Raw genomic sequence first — 17,459 nt, 5'->3', positions numbered from 1 at the left:
GCCATCAGCCATATTTGAGTTGCCCAAGTCAGATTTGAACGTTTTCTTAAAACAAGGGGAGAAAAAAAAAAAAAAAAAAAAAAAAAAAAAAAAAAAGAAATCAACAAACACAAAAAACTCCAGTTGTCTCGATTCAACCTTGACGGATTACCATGACCTGGCTAGATGACTGACAATCTACACAGACAAAGAAAAAACCTTTAGCAAGCATTTTTTATTGATATTGTGACCGTAAGCTAAAAACGACTAAGGCAATTATGCTATTAGGCTAACAATTTGTGCAATCAATGAAAATGTTCAAAATGTGGTTGTTAATTTGTTCCATGTCACATTGTCTGAACAAGTAATAAAGGTTTTATGAAGGTTTTATGATAGTTTGACTCTTGATTAGTCCTGTTTCCGTTATTTCCCATTGGAAAAGTTGCTTTGTATTATTTCCGTCCAAAGAGTAAAGTTAAGTAACAATTTCACGGAAGACGGTAGCAGAAAAATGAACGATTGTTATTAAAAGTAAATAACAATCCCTACAGTATGTGCGCTGTCACAAGACAATGGGAGACTTGTCAAACATGGCTGACTTGCATTTCTAGCCACGTCAGCGCATGCCGGGGGCTCATTACAAGAAAACGGTGATGTCGACAATCTAATATAGCGCGCAAGTGTACGAGTGTGTGGAGGTATGAGAGCGAGTTATATCGTTACAGGGACAAGGTTCAGCTGTGTGCCACGATGCAACACAACCTCGAGGCAATTTTTCGGGAAACCATGCGACGATGACAACCTCGGCTACGTGGCAAATTTACAAGACACGCTGATACCGGACATGTGACACCGGCCCTGCAGCCCTCCCATTAAATACAATGTCAACAACTTCTTACCTACACTGAGGTGGAAGGCCTAGCAATGAGTTTTCAAATTCTTAAGTAGGGAGTCGGGACACTTGAAATGAAAAAAATAGGGTGACTAGGACTTTATAAAAACAATTTAAAAAAAAAAAAAAAAAAAACCCCACAGATTTAGCAATGATCTTCAAAATTCTTGTTCAGAGATTATTTCAATTGGAATATTGGAAATGTTAAACGAATTAAAGAGCAGAATTACTATTTTGGTGTCAGACCCACTGGAAAATGTACAAAAATGACTTGAAAATTTACAAGACCAAACAATAAGTATTAAAATTCCCTTCCCCCCCAAACAAAATAAAGAGTTCATTTTTAGCACAAATACTTTCACTAACAAATAAGGTAATACATTCATTATTTTGGCATTACACTCACAGTGAACTGTTCAAAAATGCTCTGACTTGAAATTTCACAAAGGCCTAAGAATGAATTTTATCTTTCTTGTCAAGAGATTACTTAAGCAGGGATGCTTAAATTGTGAAATAAGGTAGTGAGCAGTGACAAATGACTTTGGTGTCAAAATTCCACGACATGAAATTTCACAGAAAGCATTTATTTGCCTTTTGTGTCTTGGCTGCACTTTGATTTAGTCGTCCCTTTGTTATGATATGGACAAACTCTATTCCCGTGGATCATTGAATCTCCATAACCTTCACTCTCTGAGTTTGTGTGTATTTGGAGGTTACTTAAGGCTGCTTTTGCATGCATAACAAACAAATAGAAAGAAAGGGAGAGAGCGAGTGAGAGACAGAGAGAGAGAGATGCAGCGTTGGCGACAGTGGTGATGAGAGCCGGCGAGTACGGGGACACATAAGGTTGCGGGAGCGGGAGGCTAAATTTAAATGGTAATTGGCCGACTTCCACAAGCTTGTGGGCATTTTAATGAGTCATAATAACTTCATTTAAAACCAGCTGAGCAGAAAATAGATTGGAGAGGAGCCCGTGGCTAGTATAGATTTGTGTTGTGCCAATGCAAGACACACACGCACACACAAAAAACCCAAAACTCGAGGGACGTCTATCCAGGGCATCTCACAAAAGAAGACTAACTCACTCATACATTGTTTCCTGATGTAATGTGCTATTAACACTAACTATGGCAATACATATTCAAATCACCCAAGCAACTGTCTATTGTGTTTCCAGGGGCCTGATTTTGTGTAAGAAATTTCAAGCTAATCACATTTAGAGGTGACTGAAAGTGATGAAATGAAAGTCTAATCGAACGGTCAACGGGTCAGTTTATGCAAATGAGGCATGATCCACCATGGCATTTGGTCCAAGGGGCACATTATCCAACACCGTGAGCTGGAATTGTGTCAGAAATTTCAAGCCAATCACACTTCCACTTCCGAATTTTACCGGGACACGCTACGACAGATTTACTGTTGGTAGCCGCAAACTTCTTACGATGTTTTATTACAATGGCCAATTAGTCACGGGCAGTTAGCGGCAAAACTCCTGCAAAGACATTTTGGAAAATGGCGAGAATGTTTTCATTGCGTTTTTACAGACCTCCTGTGAATTACTGCCAATGAGGTATAAACCACTGCAGAAATCGTCTACAGTATGGTCCAAAAGTCGTTTTCAACGCATGGATTTGGACTTGTGTGTGTGTGTGTGTGTGTGAGACATTTCAAGCCATTCGCACTTGACTTGTGGTGAAGCGCGTTACCGAGCTCCTCTTGAAAGACACACTATGACGTGTGTTTTAGGAATTCACAACATTTTTACAATATTTAGTCAAATGCTCAAAGATTGTGAGAAATTTAGTTTTTGGAAAATTGCAGCTGAATTGTTCTTCGTTTCTTATATATGTATGTCATTGATTGACCTCATGTCAATTCATACACATTATGTTCAGTCCACCTTGACATTTGTCTACGGTTAAAAAAAAAAAAAAAAAAAAAAAACATCGAACAGGAATTGTGCGGGAAAATTTCCAAGCCAATCACACTTACTTACGTATGTGGTGAAGCATGTTACCCGAAGTTATGCTTTCAAACGCTACATGCACAAGAGTTGTAGGTTGCCCACCACAAGTAAGACCCCCAGCCCAACCAAATGACTCCAAAATTTGTGTGCATGCATTAGCGTGTGTCTTGACCGTGTGCTTTCTACAGTCTGTATCATTCAAATGTGCAGAAGAGCAAATTAATTGGCAAGGTTTTGGCAATAATTGACTTTGACCACACACACACACACACAGATACACACTACCCATTGACAACAACAAAGCAGCTGGGCTGACGGAGGGAGGGAGGGGAGGGATGATGAAACGAATCCAAAATTTAATCGACTGTGTTCTTGTTTTGAGCAGAAGGCACACAGTGTACTGTACAGCGAGGACCCATAAAATATCGAAAAAAAAGAGATAAAAAAAAAAAGAGGGGGTGGCGGTTGGGAGAGGGAGAAAGACTTTGGTAGACATGCAGACGTTTCAGCAATAACCCTCCATCAAAACACTTGTCTCGCATACAAAAATAAGACCTGGCATCAGTGTGGAATACCAAATCAGGCCCATTAAGCAGAGCAAAGGACTGCTCGCTACTTAGCAACCCCCCCAAAAAGGATTTAAAGCTGCGATGTCTCCCTTCAAAACCCAACAAGTCCATGTTGCGTTGAAGTATTTGATTGACAGGCTGTGGGAAACAGCGATAGACATACTGTATACAGTTGCCCCCTGGTATAGTCGTAGATCAGCCCCCATGGATTCACCGATTCGCTGATTTTATTTTATTTAAAAAAAAAATTTTGTTCCTTTTTTTGCAATTTTTTTCCAATTGTTTTCTTTTTGTTTATTTTTTAGGGGAAGCAGCCCTTATTAGCAGTTTATTCCTGCTTATTCAATACTTTTTGAGGATATATATATACATATATATATATATATATATATATATATATATATATATAAAATAAAATGGCAGAGTTCAAGTGTCTGTCAGACATGGAATCTTGAATTTTTTTTTTTTTTTTTTTTTTTTTAACATCTACTGATGATAGTCATGCCCACCATATTTCATGTTGCTATGTCAAACTTGCTTTGGGGACTGAATTCTCAAGAATTCCCAGGGGGATACGAAAAAGTTTCAGCAGTATTAACAAGTGAAAAAATTCTCAAAAGTCATCAAAATGCAAATTTATTTGGCCTGATAATGACTATCTGGCCATCTGTAACTTCGTCATGTGTGTGCATCATCAGCTGTAGTACCTGGGGAAAACAAATGCCAACGTGTAAACTGCCCTCGGGCTGTACTTTCATTTTTCTTCTGAACTACTTCTTTTCCCGCAACTTGCTTTTAATAGATGGACTTTTCCCCCGCCACTCAGCTTCACTCTAACACACACACAAGCACAAACACACACATTTCAGAATTTGTGGCCTGGAAGGCAGTCAGGTTTCATTAATTTCTGGGTTTGGGTACAGTACAGTGTGTTCCGTGACTCACATCTGCGAGCGATCATAAATTCTGGTATGCTGGCAGAACATCCAGACCTGCCGGCACAAATGTGTCGTCATCAGTGTGAGGGAAGAGCCGGCGTTGCGCCAGAACTGCCGAGCCGCCGCCGCCGCCACACACACGAACGCACGCACGACGCACACACACACACAAAGTGAGACCGACGGCAGGGGAAGTCCGTTGTTTATCATGCGCCGTTACACTCATCTACATGGAATGAGATTAGATATTAACATTGTTGAAACCAAATTACAACCCTCCCCAAAAATAAATAAAAATGTACAATGTGTAATATAGTGTATATTCTCTTTGTAATTTTGTATACTCCTTAAGAACATTTGAACACAAGCAGGCTTCATTTGGAAGATGCAATACCTTCCAAATTTATGGACAACTGATATAAAATAAATATTAAGCAGTAATAATATTAATACTAACAATAATAACAATATTAAATGTTCTATATAAATTTTACTACTGTATAGTAATATATTATTGCAGATATATCTTTGTTTATTTAAAAAAAACAAGGGTCTAACCAAAATATCTAAATGAATATAAAATATAGAGAGCTTAAAAAATAAGAAATATGTAGTTATGTTGGGGTTCCGAAAATAGTACACTGATCTATATTCTAGATGTTTTTGTTATTGTTGTTGTTGCTTTGGCCCAACTCCAAGTTTGTGTTTCAAGAAAAAAAAGATAGAAAATAAAAATAAAAAACATATACTAAACAAGACTATTTGTATGCAGTACATTATACTTGTATGTATATTTAAAAAAAAAAAATCTAGATTCAGGGAACCCCAAAATAAAGCAATAAAAAAATATAAAATGAAATACAATTACAATAAAAACATTAAATTAGTACCATTAAATAAAAATGAGTACAATTTGAATAATACTTTTAATATTGGAAAATCTCTTCGAAATCCACAGAATGATCCCTCATGGTCTATGTTTAAGTCCTCTGACATTCTAATATTAATTGGTCTTCCTAGTTGTTGCCAACAGGGATTCAGGGGCCATCTGGTGATCTCATTATGTAATGTTGAATAAAACAAAATAAGGATCTGGTCAGTGTGGTTTGGATAAAAAGGTTATTTGGTAGAAAAACAAACAAAAAAAAGGTTATTGATGGAACATTTAAACAGTAACTTAGTTTGGCAACAGCTGAGGAAGTTGGAAAACATTTAGCCAAACATTACAAAAGCTGCAAAGAAGTTTTAAGGATTTATTTATTTGGTCTGACATATCTTTTCAGGCATTAACTTGTTTTCTTTCCCATTTTATTTTGAGGGGTACAAGCACAGGCGAAATGAAGGAAGAGTTCTGGAAAATGTGGAAAGTTTTGGTGGTGCCAACTAACCAGCAGTGACAGTTCAAAGCAAACTGTATGCAAAGACTAGAACGTCTCTATTTTATTCTATCAATACAAGCAGAATGAATGAAATGTTGGCAGGTATTTGAACGCAATCAAATATAATTATTACACAACAGACAAGATGATGATATAATCAGCGGGTGACTTAATCTCATCAACAAGTGGAGACATTTCGCAAGCTCTGTACAATAACAATAACTATTAGAAAATTATTATCCTGAAAAGATGCAGACTTTAGCTCTGAGGTTGATGTTATAACTCAATAACATTACCAGAACAAGACGGGAGAGCAAAAAAAAATAAATAATAAAAAATAAAAAAAAATAAACAAGCTGGCACATGGTAGACTGTACATACTGTACCCTCCCTCAGTGGTGGCACGCAGCCCAGACGGGACACCGGCCAAACGTCTACAAACAGCATGTGCACACAGACAGACAAATAGACAGGTAGCTGGGCTGGAAAGTCACCAGGCAGGAAGGCAGGCAGACAGAGAGACAGGCAGATAAATAGTCACAGGCAGCAAGACAGGTAGGCAGAGAGACTGGTAGGTTGGAAGACAAATAGGCAAAACAAAACAGTGAGACTGATAAGCATGTGAGTAGGCAGCCACGCGAGGGTGGACAGACAGACGGGTACGGAGAAAGGGAGACAGTCAACTGGACAGAAAGAGAGCGATAGAGGGAGAGAAAACTAGGCAAACAAACGGGTAAGGCAGAAAGACAGAAGAGAAGCTAGACGGACAAACAGACAAGTAGGCTACCAAATAGCCCAGAGAGACAGACAGGCAGGTCGGGGGGGAGGAGGACAGGCACAGGGATAGCAAGACTTTCAAATAGACAGACAGACAGACAGATAGATAGATAGGCAGCTATGCGACTGGGTAGGAAGAATTGGCAGACAGACAGGTAACGCAACTGGTGGAATGATAGGTAGGCAGACGGACCCGTAAAGAGATAGACAGACAGAAAGACAGGTAGCTAGTTTGGGAAACAGAGAGACAGGCAACCAAATAGGCGAGCAATCAGTCATGTGCGGCAAGACAGACAGGCAGAGAGACAGTCAGGTGGGTAGGAAGGACAGGCAGACAGGTACACAGATAGACAGATAGGTAGGCAGACTGACAGGTAACCAAACTGTGGGAAAGACAGGGAGGCTGACGGAAAAACAGGAAGACGGCGAGATAGATAGAAAAATATGTATTAAGCAGACAGACAGGCGACCAAATCGGAGGGCAGACAGGTAAGTGTAGCAAGACTGAAAAGAAAGACACACAAGTAGGTAGGCAGGTGGGTAGACAAACTACAACGAAAGATAGGTAGCTGTTGCATTAAGCAGCAACAGCAGGAGGGTAGGTAGGAAAGGCAGACAAGTGCAGGTCAAAAGTTGCGAACCACTTTCTCATCCCATTGAAGGGGAACCCGTGTCCACACTTTCGACTTGTAGTGTAGATCAGGTCAGCGTCTATGTAGACCGACAGGTTGGTTGCTTATTAGCGAAGCAGAGAGATAAATAGGCAGACAGATAGGAAGACAGGCAAACAGACAGAAAGACAGGTTGCGAGTTCGGTAAGCAGGCAGCTAGACAGGCGTGTGCCGCAAGACAAGCAGGCAGGTAGTCTAGGCACAGCTAGACAGATAGAAAACCAAGAAGATTTAGACAGACAGACAGACTGAGACAGACACAAAGAGAGAAAGCGAGACAGTGGTAGAGAGAGACTGGAGGGGAGGGAGCAGACAGCTCTGGTGTTGCTGGTGAAACATCCACAACACGCGTCGCATACCAAAGAGCTGCTCTGCTCTTTCTCTTCAGCTCTCTGATATTCTGTCGGCTGTGAAGCGAGCTTGAAGGATGATGATGGCGGCGGCATTTGGGACTCGGTGAAGTGTCATCATTACACACACACACACACACAGAGTAAAAATGGAGACGCCTTGTCAGAGGGAGAAAAGCCTTGAAAGTCAGAAAACGGTGGAGGCGGGAGAGAGAGAGAGTGAGACAGAAAAGTGTACAAGAAAAACTATCAAAGAATCTTTGCCACGGCGCTCTCTTCCCTAACCGTCGCCTGTCTGCAGCACAAGCACTCCTCTCGCCTTTTTCATCAGCAGATGAAGTACCTTAGAAGCAACGCGGCGCGGGTTGTCGCTCGCTAATAAAAGAAAGGTTTGTGCACCTCTACCAAAAATACGCTGGTCGCATTCTCCTCACGGTACATGAACACGGCTAGAAACGCGTCTGATGATGCAAAGTACAAGGTATGATTCACCTGTTGACTGCAAGACTTTAGAAACACGTGATACAATACACAAAAACGACAATGAAATAACAGAGACACAAAGAGGTAACAAATTTCAATCTGTAGGCCCTCTTCGACATCCATAACGTTGGGAGTTGCACTTGTGTTTCCTGGATCTTCTGGAACATTGGGAGGTTTAGAGAGTCTTAGTTTGGGACAGCCGTGGCCCAATGGTTAAGATCATCGCCTGCCACCGTGGGGGACCGAGGTTCAACACCCCGACTGGACCATCCGCCAACATCCCCCGGACTCACGGCTGTGGTGTCCTTGAGGAAGACACTGAATGCTCCCCAGGCGCTTCAGCTGCCCCGTGCTCCAGTGTGTTCCACTAACTTGTGTATGTGTTCGCTGTGATGGGTAAAATGCAGAGAACAAATTTCGTGTGCATGCATGCATGTTCATGACAATAAAAGGTGATTCTTCTTCTTAGTTTGCGGATCCGATCAGTGATATCATTGATCAGATCAGAGAATTATGACATAACAGACGATAACAAAATTTGCATAAACATGCAAACTATCGGCCAATCGGATCTAGCCGATCAGAATGGTGGAAGGTCTAATAACTGTTTTACAAGGCTAGTGGCAGATTATGGTGCTTTATATAGAAATTTGGATTATATTGGCACTGTATGAACTGAACGGCAATGTAAACCGAGGACACTGTTAGGACAGTCAACTTTAAAAAGAACTAGCGTTATCCTTTACAGTAGATACCTTATTGTAGCAAAAGGACAAGATTTCCCAAAAATTGCAGTCTGTCAAAATGTTGAGTCTGGTTGGAATGGCCACTTCAACCTTCCAGCATACCAGAATTCTCAACACAAATTGTGAAAATCCGATGATGGGTTCTGGAAAATGGTTTTATTTTATTCGTGTGGTGGAAAATAAGGCTTTTTGGGGCACGTAAAACTACGTAAATTGATTATTACTCAAAATCTCTACACGACCCCTTCATTTAGTTTGCTAGTCGGGGAACGTTCTCCGATTGGCTGGCAAATTTCAGTTCAAAATATCAACCAAAAAGCTTTGTAAGGGCTCAAATTCTTCAAGGGGTTGTCTGAGTCGCCGCATCAAAATTACTCAGATCTTTCAAACTGCGTCACTTGAACACTTCAACACTGCGTCACAAAAACTCTACTTAAATAGCACAAATTACTGTACTTTAATCATCTATCGTTTTTTTCATGAATTTATGTTATGAAGGATTTTAGGAGGCAGCGTTCATTCCACGTTTTTTTTTTTTTTGTGGAAAATTCCACAAAGACAGCAGCCACTATTCTACTAACAAGGGGTCCTCAGTTTTCAACACATGAAATTACGAGCGGAAGAATACGTGATTACACAGCACAACGAGGCTTGCTCAGTTACTGTTTGTCATTGGACCGTTTTTAATTTATGGTCTAGAAGTGTTTATCGTATAAATATTTACTGAAATTATTATGAGTTTACTACTGCATTAGCTTTGGTTAGTGATAGACAACAGCGCACTCAGACTTAAACCAAATTCAGGTTACGTGACGTCACCTCTGTTGGAAAGGAACTGATGACACCCTATAATAAGATGGGTACCAAATAGTGGTATTGTACGGAGTGCAATGAAAACTCGCACGCAAAAAAACATCAAACTGAGAAGTGGACACAGTCAGCTAAGGTCACCAAAGGGCAACGTTTGCTGTGTTTCCACCAAGTTGTCCAGTTCAGTTCGTTTCCCCATGATACAGTTCAGTTTGGGGCTAGCTAGACACACAGTGTGACATCATAGCAACGAGAAAACATCAATTTCCAAGAGGGTACAATTCTTCACTTGTAACACAGAAGTCTCTGTTGACCAATCAGAAGACAGCAGTGTGTTGAACTTCACCCTTCACAAGCAATCCATACCGCTATCGGAATACGACCGTCAAACCGAATAAAACAGTTGCTTTATTCTAGGACCTTTTACAACATAAACAGCAAAAATTGCCCTGCAACCCTAATGGGGACAAGCGCTATAGAAACTGGATGCTCTGCAAAAATGCATAACGTATCAGACTGAACTGAATTGTACGAACCGTACCACAACCTTTGCTACATACAACTTATCCATTTAAAGCCGCAGTATCAGGACGCCTGCTGGTACAGAAATGGTCGCCATGTTCTGTGTTCCGACTTGTCTTTAAGGCCAATAAATGTCATAAAAATGTGAAGTCTGAATGGGTGACGATTCACAGGCACGTCTTGGGTTACACTTCCAAAAGCTTCTCAGGCCATTTCATAGACAAACTAGTTGAAAGTTCTACACAGTCAGGGGAGTTGTCTAAGTGAGACAAAGCAGGCCAGTTACCCCTTAACAACCAGAGCTTGGTTTGATTTGCTCACCTGAATGAGACAGCAGATGCATGCGTAGACGGAGGCTGTCCAGAAAGCTCTTCCCGCACAGCTCACATCCATAGGTCTTCATTCCGCTGTGCATCTTCCTGTGGACCGAACAGAGAGAGCAAAAAAAAAAAAACACGTCAGGACCTTGGGCGACACGGGATGATTCGACAGACACATCGGTTCGCAATCGCCATCACACCAGCCTTCTCACAGAGAGCCCCCCGACCACGAAGGCACGTTGTAAATAACACCAGGCGTTATTAACTCCCTGCATCCAACGAGCTGCAGATGGCAAAGGAGCCATAAAGCCAAACAGAAAGATTTATTCAACACTTCTCCAAGCGTTTACGGGCCACTTTTTGATTAGCGCTCTCGACACTCGCAAGAGGAATCCAATAGCCGACGTTAAGCTGTAACAGTTTAAGCTCACAAGGTCAGGCAAGACGAGGGGTCAATATTTGATTGTAGGGGGCCGAGGAGGCCTTGAAGGTTAGCTAACTAAATAACATGTGACAACACACAAAGTCTGGCCTTCGCCAAAGGGGCTCTGTTACGAAATTCTCAAAGAGCCTCGGGCTTGGAACAAAGCCAGTAAAACTCTTGAGCGATATCTGAAAGTGCTCTAAAGCAATTAAAGTGACACGAATTGCCACACAGCCACTGTAGTCACCTTGAGTCTGGCGAGATCTTCAAACACCTCGCCTTGAGAAAGGTACGTACACACACACACACACACACACACACAGAGCTTTGATTATTGGCGCAGTTGACACATTCAAAGCTTGATCCTTTAAGCTAAACGATACCAAAGTCTGATCACTTGCCTTCACTTGAGAATGATGAGGAAATCTAATAAAAAGCTACAAACGAGGGGCAAAAATCAGGTAAACTTGGCAATATTAAACATGCGTTTTATACCTTGAAGTTCAAACACACCCAAAAGTTGGACAAATTGAAGTTGAAACCACATTTTTGTGAGGTTGAAACAAATCCTGCTTCTTGTAACACTTTTTCCAAAAGGACAACTGGGGTGACAAAAGATGATTTACCAGAAGTTACTGTGAAGTAATGCACCTTCTAAACCGGTGTACATACATAATGATAATCGGGTGAAATTTGAGCATTTCCCCTACTTGTAATTATTCTGACTGATTATCCTGTGGTGTGGGGTGTGTTATGAGACATTTTTCCACACTTTAGTTCTTGGAAAACAGTCCGGGCCGACAGTTGTTAAACAAACTTGTCACCCTAATTAAAATTACAAGGAAAAGCAGTTGCAACCACATTGTAGTTACCAGATTAGTTAGCCCTCTTCTTTTTATTCCTCATCTACTACAACTACTCTTTCTTCTTCTTTGTATTGCCCGGCAGTGTGGATGCCCTCTGGGACCATGCTACTTTTCACAGGTCAGGTTTGATACTATGCCAGACTTCTAGGTTGGGGGGGAATACTCTTGATTGTCGGTGGAGAGAAAATATGGTTGTGTGTGTGCTGTGCTATGTTGGCCACCTCAAATACACCACAAGAGCAGTACAAATAAACATTACGATGTGTCCTTGTCTTATGTGGGGTCTTACATTAAAAAAAAATTGGTTAAGATGTTGAAAATCGATGTGCGTGTACCCCACTTAAGTAGAACCGACTACGTACAAATACTTTTGTCCAGCACTTTGAGTGTTTCGGGGCATAAAAGGGATGATCATCACCACTGGTTATGTGGATGACTGAGCAGAGGTATTGCTTCTGCTAAGCCCTGTTACTGGGTTTATATTGGTGGGTCGCTACTTCCTGTTTCTGGTCCCATTCCCATTCCCATTCCCATTGATCAGAGCCGGGTGCTGACCAATTTTTAGTGAACAAAGGACTTACTGTATTTGGATGGAGGAGCACTGAGTGAAGACTGCTAAGTTAGCTTCTCACTCCAGCCACCGCCATTATGCTTGTCACTTGTGTTAACGTGCGTTAGGTTTCACAAGACATAAATTGATTTCAAGTTAGCCAGCACAATGGGGTAGCGGTTATCATGTGTGCGTCACAGTCGAGAAGTCTTGGGATTGAATCTCGCCTCAGGCCCTCCCAAGTGGAGTTTCCATTGTGCTTGTGTGGGTTTTCTCCATGTACTCCGGCTTTCTCCCACATTTCTGAAACATGCACGTTGGGTTCATTGAACACTAAATTTGAAGTTTGAATGGTTGTTTGTCCGTTATGTACCAAGTGATTGACTGGTGACCAGTCCACGGTGTACTCTGCTTCTCTTGCCCAAAGTCAGGTGGGATAGGCTCTTGTTCACCGGTGACCCTAATGCGGACATGCACTGTTGAAACTGGATGGGTAGTATTACAGTTTCAAACTGTAATTATCGTTAATACCATATTTAGTATGTAAACAGCTCTCTGGTCAGCTCCTCTTTCAATGGAATTTTGGGATTTCATGTTGAGAATTTTAGCATTTTAGATACAGTTCCTCTATTGGATGTCATCGGATTGCGCATGTGTACCTGTTGTGGCCGGTGAACCCATCTGGCAGGCTAGGGAAGACAAAATGTCAACAAATGTCAAATAAAAATGAACTTGCAGTCTCCTTCCGCTGAGCGATCAGCCGAGCAAATTCCCAGGGAAAAACAACGCCCTTGATAAGCGATTCACTCAACTCGGGCGAGGAGATGACAGCCATCCATCTTGGCGTCTCTCAGCGAAGCCGAAGCAGACGGTGGCGATGCCTCTCTAACCCCAAAAAAACAGGCCTGATTGATGTCACACGTCAAATGCAAATGGATGCACTCCTGCTTCAGGAAAGTCACGGCTAAGGAACAACTATTCTGTGTTTGGCACCTTTGGAATAAAAAGCGCAATTACAGTGCAATGTTCCGGCCTTGACAAGGTTCAGGAACTGGAATTGTTGTATCCGGGCGGTTTCCGGTCATACATTTAATTGGACGAATCAATAACAATCAAGCGAGGCTAGGCTACATTGTAAAGGTGCGTGACCTTATCCTGTCAGGCTGTGCACAAGCTTCCACCCCGTACTGGAAGTCATTTCCTCCAATGTTAATGCAACAACACAGGCAACGTTTTTAGTTCAGTTCATCTGCCGCAAGACTGTTCGGAACGACAACTGCTGGCAGGTCTTTGTGATGCTCTACAGCGCAAAATAGAGTACTTGCTGTAATCAAGAAACAACCATCGAATCCTCTATTCATTTTTATGTCAGATTTTACATGCTTCTCATTTCTACACAAATGTGAAAATTCTCTCCGAACCAATCAACAGAAGGTGGTGGTTGTAGCTTAGGTCTTCAGCTACCATACCTGTGTGCTGAAAAGTAGAATGAGGCAAATTGGGTAGCAATATGAGGGGGTTTCTGTTTACGAGGATCACGACATACACAGTTTAAAGGTTACAAATGGATAGTTTGTGCAGTGGCGTAAAAAATATTTGTCATGCAGCACAAGAAGGCATGCTCAGTTTCCGCCGTACTTACTGTTTTTCTTTGGATCTTTAATATATGTATGGCCTAGAAGTGCTTTTTCATGCAAATACTTACTGTAATTATGACTTTACTACGGCATTAGCGTGACTATGGCACATTTAGACATACATACAAATTCATGTTAAGTTGTCACTGCTAAAACGGAACTCAGTCAATAACCGAGGACAGCCTGTGACAAACAAGAAAAGGACTCAGTTGAGCATAGACCTCAGCCAAGGTCAAACAATCCTAAACATATTGACTTGGTAGGTCACCAAGCCCCGATTCAAGTTGACTGTAATAACGAAATTCAACTCCTGTATCTGCATTTTCCTTCAGACACTCACCAAAACTTAGTAGGTTTTTCATGCAAGAATTGGTTGCGTAACGAGCAAATAAAAAAACAGTGTGCCATGGCAGTGGTAAAAATTGTGAATGGAATCAAACTGTAGTCCTGTTGGCACAGGGCTGACTAATCTGTATACAGTACTCTGTTCTGCTGCAGACGGCATCTAATATTAAATATTAATTAATTTTTTGGGAATGTCAGTTTTTGGTTGTTTACCACAAGGCACACCCTGTTCATCTCTTCTTGTTCGGAATGTTGGAAAGAATTATTACGATTATTTGGCAAGGTAATGCCAATCTGATGGAAGAGCGAAGGAGGCCTTAAAGAGACAGGAACTAAAACGGCACTCAAAGTCAGTGTATGATGATTTTCGATTGTACCCTTTAGAACAGGTATTCCTAAACTGGAGGTGCGGAAATGGAATTTGTTCCGTGAAATAAAATGGTTAAATTTTAACATTTCCTCTGTAAGATTGAATTTGTAGCTCAAAATCGTGAGGGGGTGCCCCCAATCTGTCAGGATGGTGAAAGGGGTGCATGGCTTTAAAAGGTAAACCCTAACTCAAGTGGAGTCCGTCCATCCAGCTTGAAATGAGCCCAATGGCTGGCAGAGACTTAAGACGAATTGAAACCAAATGACTGTGATTCTCTTTGACAAAATGTCCGTCGGAACGACACGGATTCGCCAACAAGCAACATGGTGGACAAAAGATGGTGGACAAAGGACGGCTTTTTTCTCCTCCCGTTAAGGATCATAGGTGAAGTACACACTTTCGCCAAGATAAGAGGAAAAACACACTTAAGCGGTAAAGCGCAACACACACAGCGCACAAAGCCTTTTCAAAGGCCTTTTGTGTCGCCCCTCAATCTGACTATTGTGTCGCCCAGACAGAGAACTGATAAGGTATGGATGGTCTTATTAAGGCCACTCCAATTGGGAACCATGCCATGCAGCCTCAACATCAATGTAGTGTGTGTGTGTGTGTGTGTGTGTGTCGCTGGGCGAGAGTGTATTGTGCTTAAATTACAATGGCTTGCTGAAACACTACGTTACTTGATGCTGGATAGACTGGCAACACCCTGTGACTAGTAACGCAACATACTCAATTTAGCACTTACTCTTCAGGTATTACAGAATCCAACACTTGATGTACGATGGTATTATTTAATAGGTGGGTAAACTCACATAATAAAAAAACAAACAGCATTCAAAGAGATTGTCTTGGTTTCCAACAGAGAAGCAGTTTTATTTGAATTGGATGATTGCTCGCCAAGCTTGTGCTATGTAGCCGACTCCTCGGCGTCGATCTGATTTTGTTTTTCGTTCGTCAATTTACTTTTCCAAATTGCCCCTTTCCTGAATAGTTTCTATCTGTTCGAATCCATAAATGGTAATGACGATTTTCCCAAGGTAAAACCAAATAGTATGAGGCACTATTTGTAGTCACTGAGCAGTCAGGGTTCAGGATAAATGCTAGATGCTACAAATTACATTGTTAGCTAATGTTAAACCTGTAGCTGTTTTCTCGATGAAATCAGTTGCATCTCGAAGAAAAAAATCCTATATGAGAAGTAAATACAGGAGACCCTCTTTATCCTTGATTATGGTAATGGAGCATGATGTATTTCACTTACCGTCCTGAGCTGGCACTTTTCTGAACATTTTATATCCGCTCAAAACCACATATGCCCTGGTATGGCTCTACTCGCTATTGACACTTTACTACCAACTACCATTTCCAGTAGGTGGGTGCAGAGCTAAAAATGACACATTATCCTTTTGCTGGTACGCTACGCCACAGTCTCCACTTTGCCGCAATGCTCCATTTTCTTGTTGCGCTTAGTCTTCTCTAGAATACACGTTTGGGGAGGACTCTACTCACTGTTGATGCTTTACCACAACCAAAACCAAAGGACAAAATGTTCCGTACATTGTTGTCGTTTGCTAGCATGGTAGGGACTAACGCGTTGAATATGGTTATCGCAGTTTCCCGCTGTACTATTTTCAAGTGGAAAACCAACCACATCAAGCTGAGGCCAGACAGTGCAGCGGAAAAACGTCAATAGATGCATTTACTCTAACTCCACACACTTGACGAACTTTTAACAAGCATTTTATATACACTTACAGACTGGTGCTTTTTAGCAGAGCGCATCATCTATTGTGGCATCACACAATTGATCACCGCAGCAAGGTTTTAACGAGATGTAAAAGGATACTAAATTGTCACAGCTCATGATTTCGCTCAGAGATATACGCACGCTCGAGCCTCTTTTCTAAGTGCCGGCTTTCATGTTGTGCGTCTGAAATACATGATTAGTGTTTGTGTGTGTGCGAGTGATTTGAAACAGACTGACTGCAGCCATTAAGGAAGTTCACATAAACCTCTCTCAGGCCATTTGCCGGCTTAATAATCGACTTTGTCCGACAGTCACTTTTGACAAGCGCCGTAAATTTGAACTGTATATCAACAAAACATATGCTAATCACCTCCTCGTAAAACAAAAACGCCCGCGCTTGAAATGCGAATTGCATTATTCAGTTGTAACAGCTTGCCGCTCCATGTAATTTTTTTATTTATTTATTTATTTATTTTTTGCCCGTATCCCAATTTCGCCGGTGGACTTGTCTGGTCGTATATATCACCGCTACACGTAGCAAAATAAATAAAAGCGCCGGCGCTCACAATTTGTCATATTAGAGCGGTAGACGAGCCCATAGAAGGCGGTATGCTAAAAAGCGCACAAAAAATGGTCACGTGACATCACAGTCGCACAGTTGGTAATCATTAAAATAAAAAAAATAATAGGTTGAATCTGCCTCTGGCTGTGAAATGTGTCAAGTAAAATGTGTTCAACTACTATGAAACAGCGCCAGGTTTAACTATACCGTGGTGCCTTATCGTAGTATAAAAAAAACAATGCATGGTAATACTTCAATACTTGTTTGAGCATGCGTGAGAATGGTCATAATGGTACGCCTAAATTTGGGCCAGGAAAAACCCTGTAGGCGGACGTGACCGCCAAAGCCCTTTTTGTTCCCGCCGCAGCCTTGAAAGCGTTGCTCTCTCTCTTCCGTCCATCCTCTTATTTTTCTCCTGCATCCGGCACTTCCTTGAAGGCAGCGATAAAACTACCTGGAACGACGTTCGTAAATAAAAAGCTGCGGCGGAGGAAAAAAAACAGAGGGATGTGCGGCTTAAGATGGAGTGAATAAGAAAACACAAAAAGATAAAAGG

General features: G+C 41.5%; 1 protein-coding gene across 3 annotated transcripts in view; it reads right to left on the bottom strand.

The window, feature by feature from the left end:
- The window catches only part of zbtb16a (zinc finger and BTB domain containing 16a), a 133,502-nt gene that overhangs the window by 74,838 nt on the left and 41,205 nt on the right, over nt 1-17,459 (bottom strand). For all 3 annotated transcript variants that reach the window (XM_061752048.1, XM_061752047.1, XM_061752046.1), the window contains exon 3: nt 10,404-10,501. In XM_061752048.1, the coding sequence (XP_061608032.1) occupies nt 10,404-10,501 (98 nt within the window). The remainder of the gene's footprint in view (nt 1-10,403; nt 10,502-17,459) is intronic.

This window comes from Phyllopteryx taeniolatus, chromosome 17 (assembly GCF_024500385.1).
Source record: "Phyllopteryx taeniolatus isolate TA_2022b chromosome 17, UOR_Ptae_1.2, whole genome shotgun sequence".
NCBI lineage: Eukaryota > Metazoa > Chordata > Actinopteri > Syngnathiformes > Syngnathidae > Phyllopteryx > Phyllopteryx taeniolatus.
The sequence above is the reverse complement of the archived record's forward strand: the minus strand, read 5'-3'. Positions and strand labels throughout refer to the sequence as shown.